Below are 17,694 nucleotides of genomic sequence, written 5' to 3' on the forward strand. Positions count from 1 at the left end.
TTTAAGACAGATTTAAGACAGACCACATTTAAGACAGACCTGAGACATATTTATGACAGACCTGAGACAGATTTCAGACAGATTTAAGACAGATGTTAGACAGACCAGAGACAGATTTAAGACAGACCTGAGACAGATTTAAGACAGATTTAAGACGGATGTAAGACAGACCTGAGACAGATTTAAGACAGATCTGAGACAAATTTAAGACAGATTTAAGACAGACCTGAGACAGATTTAAGACAGATCTGAGACAAATTTAAGACAGATTTAAGGCAGACCTGAGACAGATTTAAGACGGATGTAAGACAGACCAGAGACAGATTTAAGACAGACCTGAGACAGATTTAAGACAGATCTGAGACAAATTTAAGACAGATTTAAGACAGACCAGAGACAGATTTAAGACAGACCTAAGACAGATTTAAGACAGACAAGAGACAGATTTAAGACAGAACTGAGACAGATTTAAGACAGACCTGAGACAGATTTAAGACAGATTTAAGACAGACCTGAGACAGATTTAAGACAGACCTGAGACAGATTTAAGACAGATCTGAGACAGATTTAAGACAGATTTAAGACAGACCTGAGACAGATTTAAGACAGACCTGAGACAGATTTAAGACAGATCTGAGACAGATTTAAGACAGATTTAAGACAGACCTGAGACAGATTTAAGACAGATCTGAGACGGATTTAAGACAGACCTGAAACAGATTTAAGACAGACCTGAGACAGATTTAAGACAGATTTAAGACAGACCACATTTAAGACAGACCTGAGATAGATTTAAGACAAACCTGAGACAGATTTAAGACAGACCTGAGACAGATTTAAGACAGACCCGAGACAGATTTAAGACAGACCACATTTAAGACAGACCCGAGACAGATTTAAGACAGATTTAAGACAGACCACATTTAAGACAGACCTGAGACAGATTTATGACAGACCTGAGACAGATTTCAGACAGATTTAAGACAGATGTTAGACAGACCAGAGACAGATTTAAGACAGACCTGAGACAGATTTAAGACAGATTTAAGACGGATGTAAGACAGACCTGAGACAGATTTAAGACAGATCTGAGACAAATTTAAGACAGATTTAAGACAGACCTGAGACAGATTTAAGACAGATCTGAGACAAATTTAAGACAGATTTAAGGCAGACCTGAGACAGATTTAAGACGGATGTAAGACAGACCAGAGACAGATTTAAGACAGACCTGAGACAGATTTAAGACAGATCTGAGACAAATTTAAGACAGATTTAAGACAGACCAGAGACAGATTTAAGACAGACCTAAGACAGATTTAAGACAGACAAGAGACAGATTTAAGACAGAACTGAGACAGATTTAAGACAGACCTGAGACAGATTTAAGACAGATTTAAGACAGACCTGAGACAGATTTAAGACAGATCTGAGACAGATTTAAGATAGATCTGAGACAGATTTAAGACAGATTTGAGACAGACCTTATACAGATTTAAGACAGATTTAAGACAGACCTGACACAGATTTAAGACAGATCTGAGACAAATTTAAGACAGATTTAGGACAGGCCTGAGACAGATTTAAGACGGATGTAAGACAGACCTGAGACAGATTTAAGACAGATCTGAGACAGATTTAAGACAGATTTAAGACAGACCTGAGACAGATTTAAGACAGACCTGAGACAGATTTGAGACAGATCTGAGACAGATTTAAGACAGATTTAAGACAGACCTGAGATAGATTTAAGACAGACCTGAGACAGATTTAAGACAGATCTGAGACAGATTTAAGACAGATTTAAGACAGACCTGAGACAGATTTAAGACAGATCTGAGACGGATTTAAGACAGACCTGAAACAGATTTAAGACAGACCCGAGACAGATTTAAGACAGATTTAAGACAGACCACATTTAAGACAGACCTGAGATAGATTTAAGACAAATCTGAGACAGATTTAAGACAGACCTGAGACAGATTTAAGACAGACCCGAGACAGATTTAAGACAGACCACATTTAAGACAGACCCGAGACAGATTTAAGACAGATTTAAGACAGACCACATTTAAGACAGACCTGAGACAGATTTATGACAGACCTGAGACAGATTTCAGACAGATTTAAGACAGATGTAAGACAGACCAGAGACAGATTTAAGACAGACCTGAGACAGATTTAAGACAGATTTAAGACGGATGTAAGACAGACCAGAGACAGATTTAAGACAGACCTGAGACAGATTTAAGACAGATCTGAGACAAATTTAAGACAGATTTAAGACAGACCTGAGACAGATTTAAGACAGATCTGAGACAAATTTAAGACAGATTTAAGGCAGACCTGAGACAGATTTAAGACAGATTTAAGACGGATGTAAGACAGACCAGAGACAGATTTAAGACAGATCTGAGACAGATTTAAGACAGATCTGAGACAGATTTGAGACAGATCTGAGACAGATTTAAGACAGATTTAAGACAGACCTGAGACAGATTTAAGACAGATCTGAGACAGATTTAAGACATATTTAAGACAGACCAGAGACAGATTTAAGACAGACCTGAGACAGATTTAAGACAGATCTGAGACAGATTTAAGACAGATTTAAGACAGACCTGAGACAGATTTAAGACACAACATTAACATGTCAGAAACTCGCTTGTGTTCTGTTCAGCTTGTACTTTAGCTGTAATTGGCTTCTCCTCCTTTGCAGCAAATCTCAGCGACAGAAGGGCGTGTCAGATTGGAGAGTAGGACAGGCCTGAGCTCCTTTGTCATTGAGGGAGCGGAGCGAGATGATGAAGGAAACTACAGCATCACTGTGACTAATCCAGTAGGAGAGGATAAAGCTAATCTGTTCATCAAAATAGTGGGTGAGGAATAAAATACAAAAAAAAACCCCAACAAAGCTGTAAAGATTCATTGTGTGTGTGTGTGTGTGTGTGTATGTGTGAACTAAACTTCACACAGTTAAGCCCTTATAACCCATTGTGTGTCTGTGTGTGTGTCTGTGTGTGTATGTGTGTGTGTATGTGTGTGTGTGTGTGTGTGTGTGTGTGTGTATAGATGTTCCTGATCCTCCTGAGCATGTGAAGTGTATCGCAGTAGGAGAGGACTGTGCTACTGTAACATGGGAGGCACCAAAATTTGACGGAGGAGCACCAGTTACGGGTAAAACCATTCATTTTGGACATAACACACTTTAAATCTCTAAGTTATGATACTCATTTACTACTACAGGTGCTAATAATATATACTTGTGTATTGGCTTTCATGCACTTCCACTTTCTGACCAATCACAGCTTAGCTAATGTTAATGTTAAAATGACTATTTGTAAAATACAATAGGATATCAGTAATCAGGTTCCCTGCTACAGTTTTACTTCTGTTTGTATATCAACATGCCATGTACAGTGGTGTTTCTTTAACTCGAGCACACATGCTACGGGTTTCACTTGTTTTTTGGTTGATTGATGGCTACAGCTTTCTCAAGTTTTCTACTATAAATGTTTCCTGAAATGAGTCCACACAGAACTTTTAAGAGTTTTCCTCAGAGGGACAACAGAAGATCAGTTTAGAGTGCTCAGTAGAAACATCTGTTTTTCTGCAGGTTATCTGATGGAGAGGAAAAAGAAAGGATCATCTCGATGGACAAAGCTGAACTTTGATGTGTATCAGGACACAAAGTATGAAGCGAAGAGAATGATTGAGGGAATTCTGTATGAGATGAGGGTTTTTGCTGTGAACAGCATTGGAGTTTCATCACCAAGTCTCAACTCCAAACCTTTCATGCCAATTGGTGAGAGAACACACACACACACACACACACACACACACACACACACAAGGGGTGTGTGTTCCAGTCTCTACATGACTGTATGTGATTGGCTAGTGCTCGTGTGATCTCTGTTTCTCTCTCTTTCTAAGCCCCCACTAGTGAGCCCAAAAAGTTAACAGTTGAAGATGTGACTGATACGACCTGCTCTCTGAAGTGGCTGGCTCCAGAAAAAATTGGCGCTGGCGGTTTGGACGGATATGTCATTGAGTACTGCAAAGAGGGAGGTAAGCACAGTTTATAGCCCAGCTCACAGTATCTGAAATCGGCACTACTGCACAGGAACCAGAAGTTCAGATCACCCAGGATACTTGGCACTGTTGGCACTGTCCTTGAGACTACATCCTTCAGATCACCAAGAGATAGTGTGGGGTTAAAGGAAAGTGGGACAGATGGAGACTACAGGAGTCAGGCCAGTGACAGAGACTAGAATGCAATGAGGAACTGGACCTACAAAAGTGGATCAATTCCAATTTCAGGGGATGTTCCAGGTGCAAGGACTGAATAATGGGATATATCAGGTTCAGGGAATACATCAGGATCAGATAATGGAACAGGATCATGGCCTAGATCAGGGTCTAGCTCAGGGTCTAGATCAGGATCAGGAAAAATAATCAGGAACTGAATCAGGATCCGCAACTGCATCCATATCAGGTTCATGAGCTGGATCAGGATCACAGGTTGGCTGAGGATCAGAGGCAGGATCAAATATTCAGATAGGATCAGGATACATTTTGTCTGGATAATCTCTAGTAATTTAAAAGTTATTCCTTCTTCCCACCGCTCTTTAACGCATGTTTATTTGTGCTGTTTGTTTGTCAGATACGGAGTGGCAGGTGGCAAACACCGAGCTGGTGGGCCGTCAGAACTATGTGGTGAGGAATTTGCCAACAGGAGAGAAGATGAATTTCCGTGTAGTAGCGGTGAATATTGCAGGCCGAAGCCCTCCTGCTTTCCTCGCCCAGCCTGTCACAGTCAGGGAGATCATGGGTACATCTGTATGATAAACATTATGATAAGGAATTCTGAATTAACTACACCGTTATATATGTGGCACTCAATGTTGTCTACTACAGTGTGTACTGAAAACAGTTATGTTGTTGGGATTGTTATCCTACCAGTCATTGTGTCATAACTGGCATAATGAGTAAATGAAAAATGTACAGGTATTCTATTGCACTCTAAAATTCATTCATTCTCTTCCTTTCTCTCAGAGCATCCTAAAATCCGACTTCCTCGCCATCTGAGAACCAAATACATCAGGAAAGTGGGAGAAACCATCAACCTGGTCATTCCCTTCCAGGTGGGTTTGTGTTCAGCTGTCCATATCGTCTTCCACTGGTTGGTAGTTGGTATATGGTTTTGCATCATCCCATTCCTGTCACATTCCAAGATTTTAGTCCATAATTTTTTTTATGTCTGCCTTTTGGCACTCAGCTGCTGGTATGCACATTAAATTTGGTGTTCTAACACCACTGAATATTTCACGATTTGTTGATTGTCTGAAATGGTAATGAAAGCAATTTAATTACAAAATTATATAATGTAAACATGCCGTACCCAGTGATGGCTGAAGTGATGTATTAACCAAATAGCTTAATTTTGTATTTTTCCTTATTTAACTGAATTAGAAACATCCAGAACAACACCAGTCAACATTGGACAACTTAATTATGCTTAAAGAATAAACTTCCTTGTGTGTGTGTGTGTGAGTGTAGGGTAAACCTCGCCCTGTGGCACAATGGCTGAAGGATGGAGAACCAATTGACCCTAAGAAAGTGGGAGTCAGAAACTCGTTTGTTGACTCAGTGCTGTTTATCCGTGCAGCAGAGAGAGACCATACTGGAAAATACACACTAGTCCTGCAAATTGAGAGCATGGAGGACCGTGCCACCATAGACATACGTGTTGTGGGTAAGTAAGAAAAACAATCAATCTACAGAAGACTGTAGTATTTATAACTCTACTTGCTACATACAGTGAGGAGAAATAAGTATTTGGACAGTTTTCATTTTGTTATCTAATATACACTATATGTCAAGGAGAGTAGTAGAAAAGTAGTTAAGGTGTTGGTTTTCTGATTGGAAAGTTGTTCAAATCCCAGCACCACCAAGCTGTCACTGCTGGTCCCTTGAGCAGGCCATTAATGCTCAACTGTTCAGTTCTATAAATGAGATAAATGTCAGACCTTCTGGATAATGGTGTCTGCCAAATGCCATAAATGTAAATGTGCTATATGAAAAAGGTTTGTGGACACCTGACCATCATACTAATATGTACTCTTATATTAAACTGTTGCCACAAACTCAGAATCACACAATGGTGTAGAAGGTTTCTCTACACTGTAGCATTACAATTTCCCTTCACTGGAACTATGAGGCCCGAACCTATTCCAGCGCGACACACAGTGCACAAAGCGAGCTCCATGAAGACAACGTCTAGAGGAAAGCCTTCAGAAAAGAGTGGAGGTTATTATAAGATCAAATTGGGTATTAAATATGGAATGGGATATTCAAAAAGCACATATGGGCGCGATGGTCAGGTGTCCACAAACCTTTGGCCATATAGCGTATTTCAAATTTACACACTTAATGTCACGTTATTCTTATAAACATAAACAAAAATTACGGTATGTATTCATCAGAATCAGAACATTTTTATTTGCCAAGTACAGGGTGTATAAGGAATTATTTTTGGTGCTGTGTCGCACAAACAGGACAGCACATTGACCAGAGAATCCAATATAATACCATACAGTGTGATACAGTACAATACAGTGTGATACAGTACAATACAGTGTGATACAGTACAAAATGGTAAATGGCGCACTTATATAGCGCTTTTATCCAAAGCGCTTTACACTGTGTCTCATTCACCCATTCACACACACACTCACACACCAGTGGTAGCAGAACTGCCATGCAAGGCGCTAACTTGCCATTGGTAGCAACTTGGGGTTCAGTGTCTTGCCCAAGGACACTTCGGCATGTGGAGTCACATGGGCCCGGGAAACCTCCAACCCTACGATTAGTGGACAACCCGCTCTATCACCTGAGCCACAGCCGCCCACAATACAACACAATACAGTGTGATACAGTAAAATACAATACAATACAGTGTGATACAGTACAAAACAACACAAAACAATACAATACAGTGTGATACAGTACAAAACAACACAATACAATACAATACAGTGTAATACAATACAGTGTGATACAGTGTGATACAATACAATACAGTACAAAACAACACAATACAATACAATACAGTGTGTTACAGTGTGATACAATACAATACAGTGTGATACAGTACAGTACAGCACAATAAAGTGTGATACAGTACAAAACAATACAATACAGTGTGATACAGTACAATACAGCACAATAAAGTGTGATACAGTACAAAACAATACAATACAATACAGTGTGATACAGTACAAAACAACACAATGCGATACAATACAATACAATACCATACAACACAATACAATACAATACAGTGTGATACAGTACAAAACAACACAATAAAATACAATACAGTGTGATACAGTAAAAAACAACACAATACAATACAATATAGTGTGATACAGTACAAAAAACAACACAATACAATACAGTATGATACAATACAATACCATACAACACAATACAACACAATGCGATACAATACAATACAATACCATACAACACAATACAATACAATACAGTGTGATACAGTACAAAACAACACAATACAATACAGTATGATACAATACAATACCATACAACACAATACAACACAATGCGATACAATACAATACAATACCATACAACACAATACAATACAATACAGTGTGATACAATACAATACAATACCATACAACACAATACAATACAATACAGTGTGATACAGTACAAAAAACAACACAATACAATACCATACAACACAATACAACACAATGCGATACAATACAATACAATACCATACAACACAATACAATACAATACAGTGTGATACAATACAATACAATACCATACAACACAATACAATACAATACAGTGTGATACAGTACAAAACAATACAATAAAATACAATACAATGCGATACAATACAATACAATACAACACCATACAACACAATACAACACAATGCGATACAATACAATACAATACCATACAACACAATACAATACAATATAGTGTGATACAGTACAAAAAACAACACAATACAATACAGTATGATACAATACAATACCATACAACACAATACAACACAATGCGATACAATACCATACAACACAATACAATACAATACAGTGTGATACAGTACAAAACAACACAATACAATACAGTATGATACAATACAATACCATACAACACAATACAACACAATGCGATACAATACAATACAATACCATACAACACAATACAATACAATACAGTGTGATACAATACAATACAATACCATACAACACAATACAATACAATACAGTGTGATACAGTACAAAACAATACAATAAAATACAATACAGTGTGATACAGTACAAAACAACACAATACAATACAATATAGTGTGATACAGTACAAAAAACAACACAATACAATACAGTATGATACAATACAATACCATACAACACAATACAACACAATGCGATACAATACAATACAATACCATACAACACAATACAATACAATACAGTGTGATACAATACAATACAATACCATACAACACAATACAATACAATACAGTGTGATACAGTACAAAACAATACAATAAAATACAATACAATGCGATACAATACAATACAATACAATACCATACAACACAATACAATACAATACAATGTGATACAATATAATATATTGTATTGTAAGTTCAGTGTAAGTGCAGACCATTTATATCTGTACAGGAAAACAGTACAAAGTTTAATGTAGTATGTGGGTACTGCTGATACAGCAGAATGTAGGTGTAATATTTATTATAACGATCATTTGTGTTTTTGTGCAGTTATTGCAGGTGTTAGTGCAAATTATATATGTTGTTGTATCGATGTATTCATAAGCAAAAACAAATACATGGTTTTTTTTTTTTTTTTAAATGATCAGGGGAAAAAAGCATTCAGACACCACAAATGATCAACGTTAGTTCTTTGTAGCAAAGTGGCAATTACGGCTTCAAGGCATCTAGGGTAAGAAGCAATTAGATTTTTATAGCATTGTGGTTCAAGTTTGACCCATTCCTCTTAACAAATCCTCTTAAATTCCCCAAAGTTATGAGGATCCCACTGATGGTATCTCATAATCCTGCATAAAAGTTCAATTGTATTCAAGTCAGGAGATTGGGTAGGCCATGCAAGATCTTTTTGAGTTATTTTGTCTTATTGTCTTTTTCATATCTTTATCTTCTCCCCAGATTCAGTTTCTTGATTGATGACATGAAATTCTTTTCTAATATGTCCCAGTATCACTGTATTCATGTATCCTTCCATGGTGTGGAATCCTCTAGCATCGATGGCAGAGGAGAAGCTCCATATCATGATTGTCATGTACTGGAGGCAAAGGCAGATGCAAGTGCAAATATTTTATTGTATAAAGTGAAAACAGTGAAAACAAAAACCATAAACATTAACAATGAGTACAGGGCAGAACATGCAGACAAGAGCAAGGCTGTGGCTCACTTGACGACAACAAAAGCTTGACTAACGAACACATAGAATCTAGACTTAAATACAGGTGCTGATTATGTGTGAGTGAGACATGTGGCAAGGTCACGTGACGTGCTAGGGCTGATGGATGATGTAGTCCGGTGCCGATTTTGGCATAACCATGACCGCGATTCTTCACTTTGGGTTTGGTGTTCTTTGGATTATACATACAACTGTTCTTTCCCCAAACATGACAAGCCAAATCATTGCCAAAGAGTTCTACTTTTGTTTTGTCTTAACAGAGTATATTGTTCTAAACGAGTTAAATGCTTTTAGACACACATCTCTGTGGGGGGTTTTTTTTGCATGAGGTAATGAGATAATTGAGATGCAGTTTATTGCTTATTCTTGTGTGTTACTGTTGTTCCTGCTGCCTTCAGGTCATCCTGCAACTCTTTTCACGTGACTGTCGGCTTCTCTCTTACCTTCCTTGTCATTAGTCTGAGATCCTGTTGTGAAAGCTTTTGTGGTGTACCTGTCCGGGGGTGATTGGTTGTAGTTTCATGCATTTTCCTCCTACATATTATCCAAACTAAATGTACTGACATGAATGTTTAATGTCTTTGCTGTGGCTCTGTAACTTTATAACTTTATATAATTCAGTTCAATTGTATTTATTTAGTTTTTAACAATGGACATGGACACAAAGCAGCTTTACAGAAACAACAAAAACAATATAACAAAAACAAACATATCCAAATACTTATTTCCCCTCACTGTATTAAGATTATCATAATATACAGTAGAATTTTATACATATTAGCATAAATATGATCTAAAACATCACCAGATTTTCATACGAGTCCTAAAAGTAGATAAAGAGAACCCAATTAAACAAACGAGGCAAAAATATTATACTTGGTTGTTTATTTATTGAGGGAAATGATCCAATATTACATATCTGTGAGTGGTAAAAGTATGTGAATGTCTAGGATTAGCAGTTAATTTGAAGGTGAAATTAGAGTCAGGTGTTTTCAATCAACGGGATGAAGATCAGGTGAGTGAGTGAGTGACGTCCTGTTTTATTTAAAGAACAGGAATCTATCAGAGTCTGATCTTCACAACACGTGTTTGTGGAAGTGTATCATGGCACGAACAAAGGAGATTTCTGAGGACAAAATTTATGTACTGTTATTGTATTGTTTATATTAACATGAAATAATGTTAATTCTTTACAGATAAGCCAGGGCCACCTACAGCTGTAAAAGTGACAGATGTTTGGGGTTTTAATGCGGCACTGGAATGGAAGCCACCTAAAGATGATGGAAACTGTGAGATCAGTGGGTACACCATCCAGAAAGCTGATATGAAAACCAAGGTACGGACTCATCCGATCCAATCCAGTTCAATTTTATTTATATAGTGCTTTTAACAATGGACATTCTCACAAAGCAGCTTTAGAAAAATCCGGATATACACTTTAAATTTATACCTATGTAACCTGTACAATTGCAGAATGTTCCATCATTCTTTTTTTTTAAATTAAAGAAATGCTGTTTGGGGCATACAAGAACGTGTGATATTCATGACATTTATTATGAGTTATTATTAGTTTGCTGGAGGTTTGGTGGATAGGGGGGTATGTTTTACTGTGTAGGGGTGACACTGTAGTTGAACACTTCAACAATGCCATGATATTCAGGTGGAAACTTGAATTCTTTATTAATTTCACAGTTATCGATGAGTGGCATGACAGAGAAGTGCTAATCAGATGAAGTGGATGCCAAGCAGTCAATTGTCCTTTATATTACGGAGGAATAAGTAGGTTTATGCAAGGCTACCCAAAGACACACAGTTATTATTCTCAGTGGCAAGGTATTAGGACTCATTATGTCTTGTGTAGAGTTTGTTGGGGATACGTCTATCATTTCCTGATGAAGGGGATCTTTAATTTCTGGGCTAAAGATTCTATGAAGCCCTGTGGCCCCAGAGTTAATTTATACTGAAAGAGTGAACATCATTGAAGCACCAGGCTGGGAGTATTCACTCTGAAGACAAAGACCTTTTTTTTTTTTTACTTTAGCTGCTTCATCTTAGCAAATAAACTCAACTGGTATCCTGGAATGGGTCTCCACACATGAAATGGGAATGGAACAAGGAACTGAGCTTGGAGACAGGTTCCCTGGATCTTAGGGGGTTATCAAGCTGAATAATTGGGAGAGCGTGAGAATGTTAGACTGATCACCCTTGCCATGTTTGGTTGAGTCTTTAGTAGATAGTTTTTAAGCATAAAAACTATTTTAACAACTTTAGGGCAGCTCTATCTATCTGTCTATCTCTATCTCTCTATTAAAATGTGCTTTATTATAATCTAATGTTACAGGAGTGGTTCACAGTGTATGAGCACAACCGCCGCACTAACTGTACTGTGTCTGACCTGGTGATGGGGAACCAGTACATGTTCCGTGTGTTCAGTGAGAACCTCTGTGGCCTGAGTGATGAAGCATGTGTGAGCAAGGACAAAGCCACCATCACCAAGGCTGGTCAGTGTGTGTGTGTGTGTAGTCACATGATGAACGTTTGGTCCCTGGTCAAATCTGATTGTCTGAATTTGCATATGTTAATTACAACCAAACTCATTTTAATTTATGTATCATTAATTTCAGTAATAAAAAAGAAAGAATTCTAAGAGTTAAACTTCCTGGACCAACCTTCTCGCTGCTGAAACGGTTTTAAAAGTTATATTTCTTAGATTTTGATATGCTCGGACACAATTTTTCCTGTACAATTTACTTCTTTTCTAAAATCTTGAATAAATATAGTCTGCTGAATGCTGTCTCTTTTACACTATCTCTCTTTCTCTTTCTTTCTGTCTGTGTCTGTAGGTCTGGAGCTTAAGCGTGCTCCATTTAAAGAGAAAGACATGAAATGTCCTCCAAAATTTACGACCCCATTAGTGGATAGATCTGTGGTCACTGGTTACAGTACCGCCATCAGCTGCTCGGTGAAAGGATTTCCAAAGGCAAGACACACACACACACACACACACACACACACAGTTCTCCCTCTGTTTCTGCATGTTTAAACACACACCAAAAATCTACCACAAAACTGATGTCATATTTATCCCTTTACACAACTTGAAGGTACATCTTGTTATTCTAACTTCTGCTATTTAAATAACTAATACCACTTTCATTTAAATTTCAATTCAGTTATATTTATATAGCACATTAACAGTGGACATTGTCACAAAGCAGCTTTACAGAAATATATAAATTCAGGATATGAATTAAATATTTGGTGGCAAGGAACACCTCCCCAAGATGATACGAGGAATAAACTTTGATAAATCACTTCTTTGTTGTGCCAAGCTAACTTAGATAAGTTAATATTAAATGTAATTTAATATATTAATATCATTAATATATTAATTTATAGCTATATATAAGTACCATTCACATGACCATTTTTGGCTAGCACCATAAACAGATGAGATGCATTAATTTTATACTTGTAAGTATAGAATAAACACACTTCTCATTTCATTTGTATTTAAACATTCTGTTTTCAGTGTTTTCATGTTGTCTGTTCGTTAATCAGACCAGAAAGGGTAAATGGGAAAAAAACGCCTATTTGCTTGTATTTTCTAATTTGTAAGTCGCTTTGGATAAAAGCATCTGCTAAATGAATAAATGTAATGTAAATGTATGAAAGTCTGACCTTTCTAGTGCTCACTGTATCTAATCTCTAGTCTGATTAGCTGCTTCAGCTAAATATTTGACGTGAATGTGTGTGATTGGATAAACTGAAGCAGAGGATCTGATACAGAAGTTGCACTGGTCCTTGTTTAGAAAACTAGATTTGCTGAACTACAGCAAGTTTTTTTTTCAGTTGATTCTGGTATAATGTTTTTCATGTAATTCATGTGTGTGTGCAGCCTAAGATTATGTGGTTAAAGAACAGGATGATAATCGGTGATGACCCGAAGTACCTGATGCAGAACAATCAAGGAGTTTTAACGCTGAACATCCGTAAACCGAGCACCTTCGATGGAGGAAAATACGGCTGCATCGCCGTCAATGAGCTCGGACAAGATGAGGTGGAGTGTAAACTTGAGATCCGAGGTGTGTGTGTGTGTGTTGCACTGAGATTTTTCTCTGTCTGTTTCTACAGTTTATATTTCGACATTATCTGTCTCTTTGTATTTCTAATGTCTGACTGTCTCTGTGTCACTTTCTGTCTTTCTCTCTGTCTATGTCTCTCAGCTGTCACTGTGGAAAAAAAGGACTGAAGAGAAGTAAAATGGACTAAAGATGGGTGAATAAAGAAATGAAGATTTATTTTAAAATTTAAAGACACAACTTCAAGTGATGGAGTAGAAAAATAAATACATGCATCATGAATTCACCTTTCTGCGATTGTGGCTCTGTTTTCAACTACAGTCTGTACTTCATACTGGACACTAATCCCAATTACAATACAGTCTGATCTTCATACTGGGCACTAATCCCAATTACACTACAGTCTGATCTTCATACTGGGCACTAATCCCAATTACACTACTGTCTGATCTTCATAAAGGACTCTAATCCCAATTACACTACAGTCTGATAGTCATATCAGCCAGCAGTCTGATAAAACAAGAACTGCTTACTTCTACAGGAACAGGCCAGCTGATAGATATTATAAATAACAAACTTATAACTTGTCAGCAAACACGTGAGAGTCTAATTTTCTCCCCACTAACTGCTTCAAACCTTCAAACAAATCTTTGCGTGTGGGAGGAGAAGTAATCTCTCCCTTGTCAATCAGTGGCTTGAGCCAATCCAATGTAGCATAAACAGCAATTAAAATGCGGAAGCTTTTGCCCTCCTTGGTGAGGCGAGAGCTGGCTGGTGTGGGGGGGGCAAGTGACAAAATTGGGATTAAAAATGAGTTTAAAAAAAGAATGCCATGGACCTTATTCCAATAACTATATATTTCTTCAGCTGAAAGTTCTTTTGTGCACACACATGTTTAAGATAATAATGAGTCTTTAATTGGTCACATATACAGTAGAGCACAGTGAAATTGTTTTCTTCGCATACCTCAGCCTGTCAGGAAGCTGGGGTCAGAGCGCAGGGTCAGCCATGATACAGCGCCCCTGGAGCAGAGAGGGTTAAGGGCCTTGCTCAAGGGCCTAATAGTGGCAGCTTGGCAGTGCTGGGGCTTGAAGCCCTGACCTTCCAATCAGTAACCCAGAGACTTAACCGCTAAGCCTCCACTGCCCCAACTTAAAATGTGTAAATAATGCAACTTAAAACGTGTTGCTCAGTGTTTCGCTCTATCCGTTCCTAGTATGTTAGGAATAAGTGGTTAAATGGTGTTGATTGTTTAATAATAATCTCCCTCTTCACTGATATTTTCAATTTTCTGTTCATTATCACAACTGGCAGATGTTACCTAACTGTGAATCTAGTCCTGTTTTCAAGCTTTTCACTACATTTTTAAAATGATGACAGATGCCCTATTGGGACAATATTAATTTCTAAACTTGTGTTTACACTAACAAGTAACAAAGCAACAGGCAATCATACATTTTCTACTTACATGTGTGACATTGAAGCACAACAAAGCGATGTTTGAATTGAGATTTTCTGAATTCGACAAATCCAAGTGATCGTCTCTAATGATTTCTTGGACAATTTCTTGCAAAATCCTTTGGCGTGTGTGATCCGAATGTGGTTTCATCTTATCCTGTCATATACAACCTCTCACTAAATGTATATAGAGACATTGCAGAGAAAAATGCACTTTTGGAACTAAGTGCTTCTGATGAGTGAATGTAGCTAGTATTGTTAGCTAGTTTTGCTAATCTGAGAATGAAGCTAGTACAAATTTGAGCATGTAGCATTAAAATGAACTAGTTGTCAGAAGAAGAAAAAGAAAAGTAGAATAAGGCCTTTGTTACATATAATTACAGTACAATTAAATTATTTTCTTTTCATTAGACTTCAGTTATGCTTGGATTAAAGTTAAAACTCTTGCTCATGCTCATACTCAAGTTCCTGTTAACACAACAGCACTTTTTGACTCTATAGTAAACGGTTATTGAAAGGAAATGTTTATTTATAATCGCACTATCCGGTGTCACCCAGATGAGGACGGGGTCCCTTTTGAGTTTGGTTCCTCTCAAGGTTTCTTCCTCATATCATCTCAGGGAGTTTTTCCTCACCACCGTCACCTTTGGCTGCTCATTAGGGATGAATTTAAATTTTATATCAGGATTTTTGTAAAGCTGCTTTGTGTCTATTATTAAATGCACTATAAAAATTAATTGTAATTGAATTGAGTATAGCACCGGGTGATGTATGTACTGTTCTATACCATTATTGAGTTCTGACACCAGCCATTCTTAAACACAGAGCCACCACTGTAAATACCGGAAGAAACAAGCAGTTTTCACACTGATTCATGTGTTATTTAATTTGTGTTTAAGTAGTTTGCTTTAGAAGCTATATATAGCTCCTACCGTTTCTCATCAAAACAAAAAAAGTGGACAGTTTTCTGTTTCTACACATTTGGATAATGTCACCACACATACAGTATGATATGATATGATTACTTGATTAAATGTATTTGTGTGTTCTTAGAAGACTCCAATGGTTAATAAAAAGTGAGACTTTATCACTCTAGATGTCATGATAACAGCCTTTAATCAGATCTCCAGATGGCACTCTTTCCATCAATTTCTCTACTGTAGACAGTATAACCAATAACCATATGCACTAATGTGACCTGGCCAACAGAGGGAAGTGTTACTCAATAATACAATCTCTCTCTCTCTCTCTCTCTCTCTCTCTCTCTCACACACACACACACACACACACACACACACACACACACACAGTTCTGCTGCAAGCTGCAGTGGTTAGGATCATCACCATGGCATTCAAGAGTTTCCATGGCAACGCAAGAGGCTGAGGCATTCTGGGTGAAGAGAGAGAGAGAGAGAGAGAGAGAGATGGATGGATTGAGCTATTTTCGGCCACTGGTTGTCATGGAAACAGAGGCCTTAGCACAAATGCAGACATTCAGATCCACAAATGCTGAAAAAAAACATCCACCTGCATCCACCCTAAGCTATGATAAACACCTGCATCCACCCTAAGTTACGATAACCACCTACATACACCCTAAGCTATGATAACCACCTACATACACCCTAAGCTACTATAACACCAGCATCCACCTTAAGATACAATAAACACCTGCATCCACCCTAAGCTACAATAAACACCTACATACACCATAAGCTACTATAACCACCTGCATCCACCTTAAGCTACTATAAGCACCTGCGTCCACCCTAAGCTACTATAAACACCTGCATCCACCCTAAGCTACAATAAACACCTGCATCCACCCTGGACCGCTATAAACACCAAGGTCCACCCTAAGCTATGATAAACACCTACATCCACCCTGGACTGCTATAAACACCAAGGTCCACCCTAAGCTACAATAAACACCAACATACACCCTTAAGCGCTATAAAAACATATGTCCAACCTGAGCCACTATAATTCAATTCAATTCAGTTTTAATTGTATAGCGGTTTTAACAGTGGACATTGTCCCAAAGCAGCTTTACAGAAATATATAGATTCAGCATATAAACTTTAAATGTATGAAATTACCTCTAAAGTGACTGTGAAATGATGAGTACCTACATCCACCCAAAGCTATAATAAACGTGTCACATCCCGAGACGTAAGGGAGATTAGGACGGATGCAAGTGCGGTTAACATTTTTATTGAGGGAGACATAGGCACATAAATCCAGATCGTAATCCAAAAAACGAAAACGTAGTACAAAAACATGCAAAAGGTCAGGCGATTGGCAAACAGGCATAAACTGGGCAAAGCAGGAATCAAGGTCGCGGTCATGGAAAACAGGGTCGAGAAACAAACAAGAAACATAAACTATGACTAGGGACTGGGAGCGGAAAACCAGCATGGACTAAATGCATTAATCTAACATGAAACGTAACATGGATGATAACATGTGGTATATAAGCAGACATAATCAGCGCGTTAAGTGCTGATGGCTGACACCAATCTAGACACACGCTCAAACAGCCAATGACAGAACAGGGAGGAGACATAACAGAAACATAACAAATGCACATGTCCATAGTAAACAATGTCACGGTTGTCAACATTCGCAGAGCAGGCGCTTGCGCA

General features: G+C 37.8%; 1 protein-coding gene across 2 annotated transcripts in view; it reads left to right on the forward strand.

Annotated features, from left to right (window-relative positions):
• mybpc2b (myosin binding protein Cb) overlaps window positions 1-13,877 on the forward strand; it is a 42,154-nt gene extending 28,277 nt beyond the window's left edge. For both annotated transcript variants that reach the window (XM_053638129.1, XM_053638123.1), the window contains 12 exons: window positions 2,720-2,879; window positions 3,073-3,177; window positions 3,617-3,805; window positions 3,934-4,068; window positions 4,664-4,831; window positions 5,056-5,144; window positions 5,560-5,755; window positions 10,706-10,845; window positions 11,851-12,010; window positions 12,353-12,489; window positions 13,408-13,594; window positions 13,736-13,877. In XM_053638129.1, the coding sequence (XP_053494104.1) occupies window positions 2,720-2,879; window positions 3,073-3,177; window positions 3,617-3,805; window positions 3,934-4,068; window positions 4,664-4,831; window positions 5,056-5,144; window positions 5,560-5,755; window positions 10,706-10,845; window positions 11,851-12,010; window positions 12,353-12,489; window positions 13,408-13,594; window positions 13,736-13,761 (1,692 nt within the window). In that variant the 3' untranslated portion in view covers window positions 13,762-13,877. The remainder of the gene's footprint in view (window positions 1-2,719; window positions 2,880-3,072; window positions 3,178-3,616; window positions 3,806-3,933; window positions 4,069-4,663; window positions 4,832-5,055; window positions 5,145-5,559; window positions 5,756-10,705; window positions 10,846-11,850; window positions 12,011-12,352; window positions 12,490-13,407; window positions 13,595-13,735) is intronic.
• The last annotated feature ends 3,817 nt before the right edge of the window (window positions 13,878-17,694 follow it).

The sequence above is a fragment of the Ictalurus furcatus genome, chromosome 1 (assembly GCF_023375685.1).
Source record: "Ictalurus furcatus strain D&B chromosome 1, Billie_1.0, whole genome shotgun sequence".
In the NCBI taxonomy this organism is placed as follows: Eukaryota; Metazoa; Chordata; class Actinopteri; order Siluriformes; family Ictaluridae; genus Ictalurus; species Ictalurus furcatus.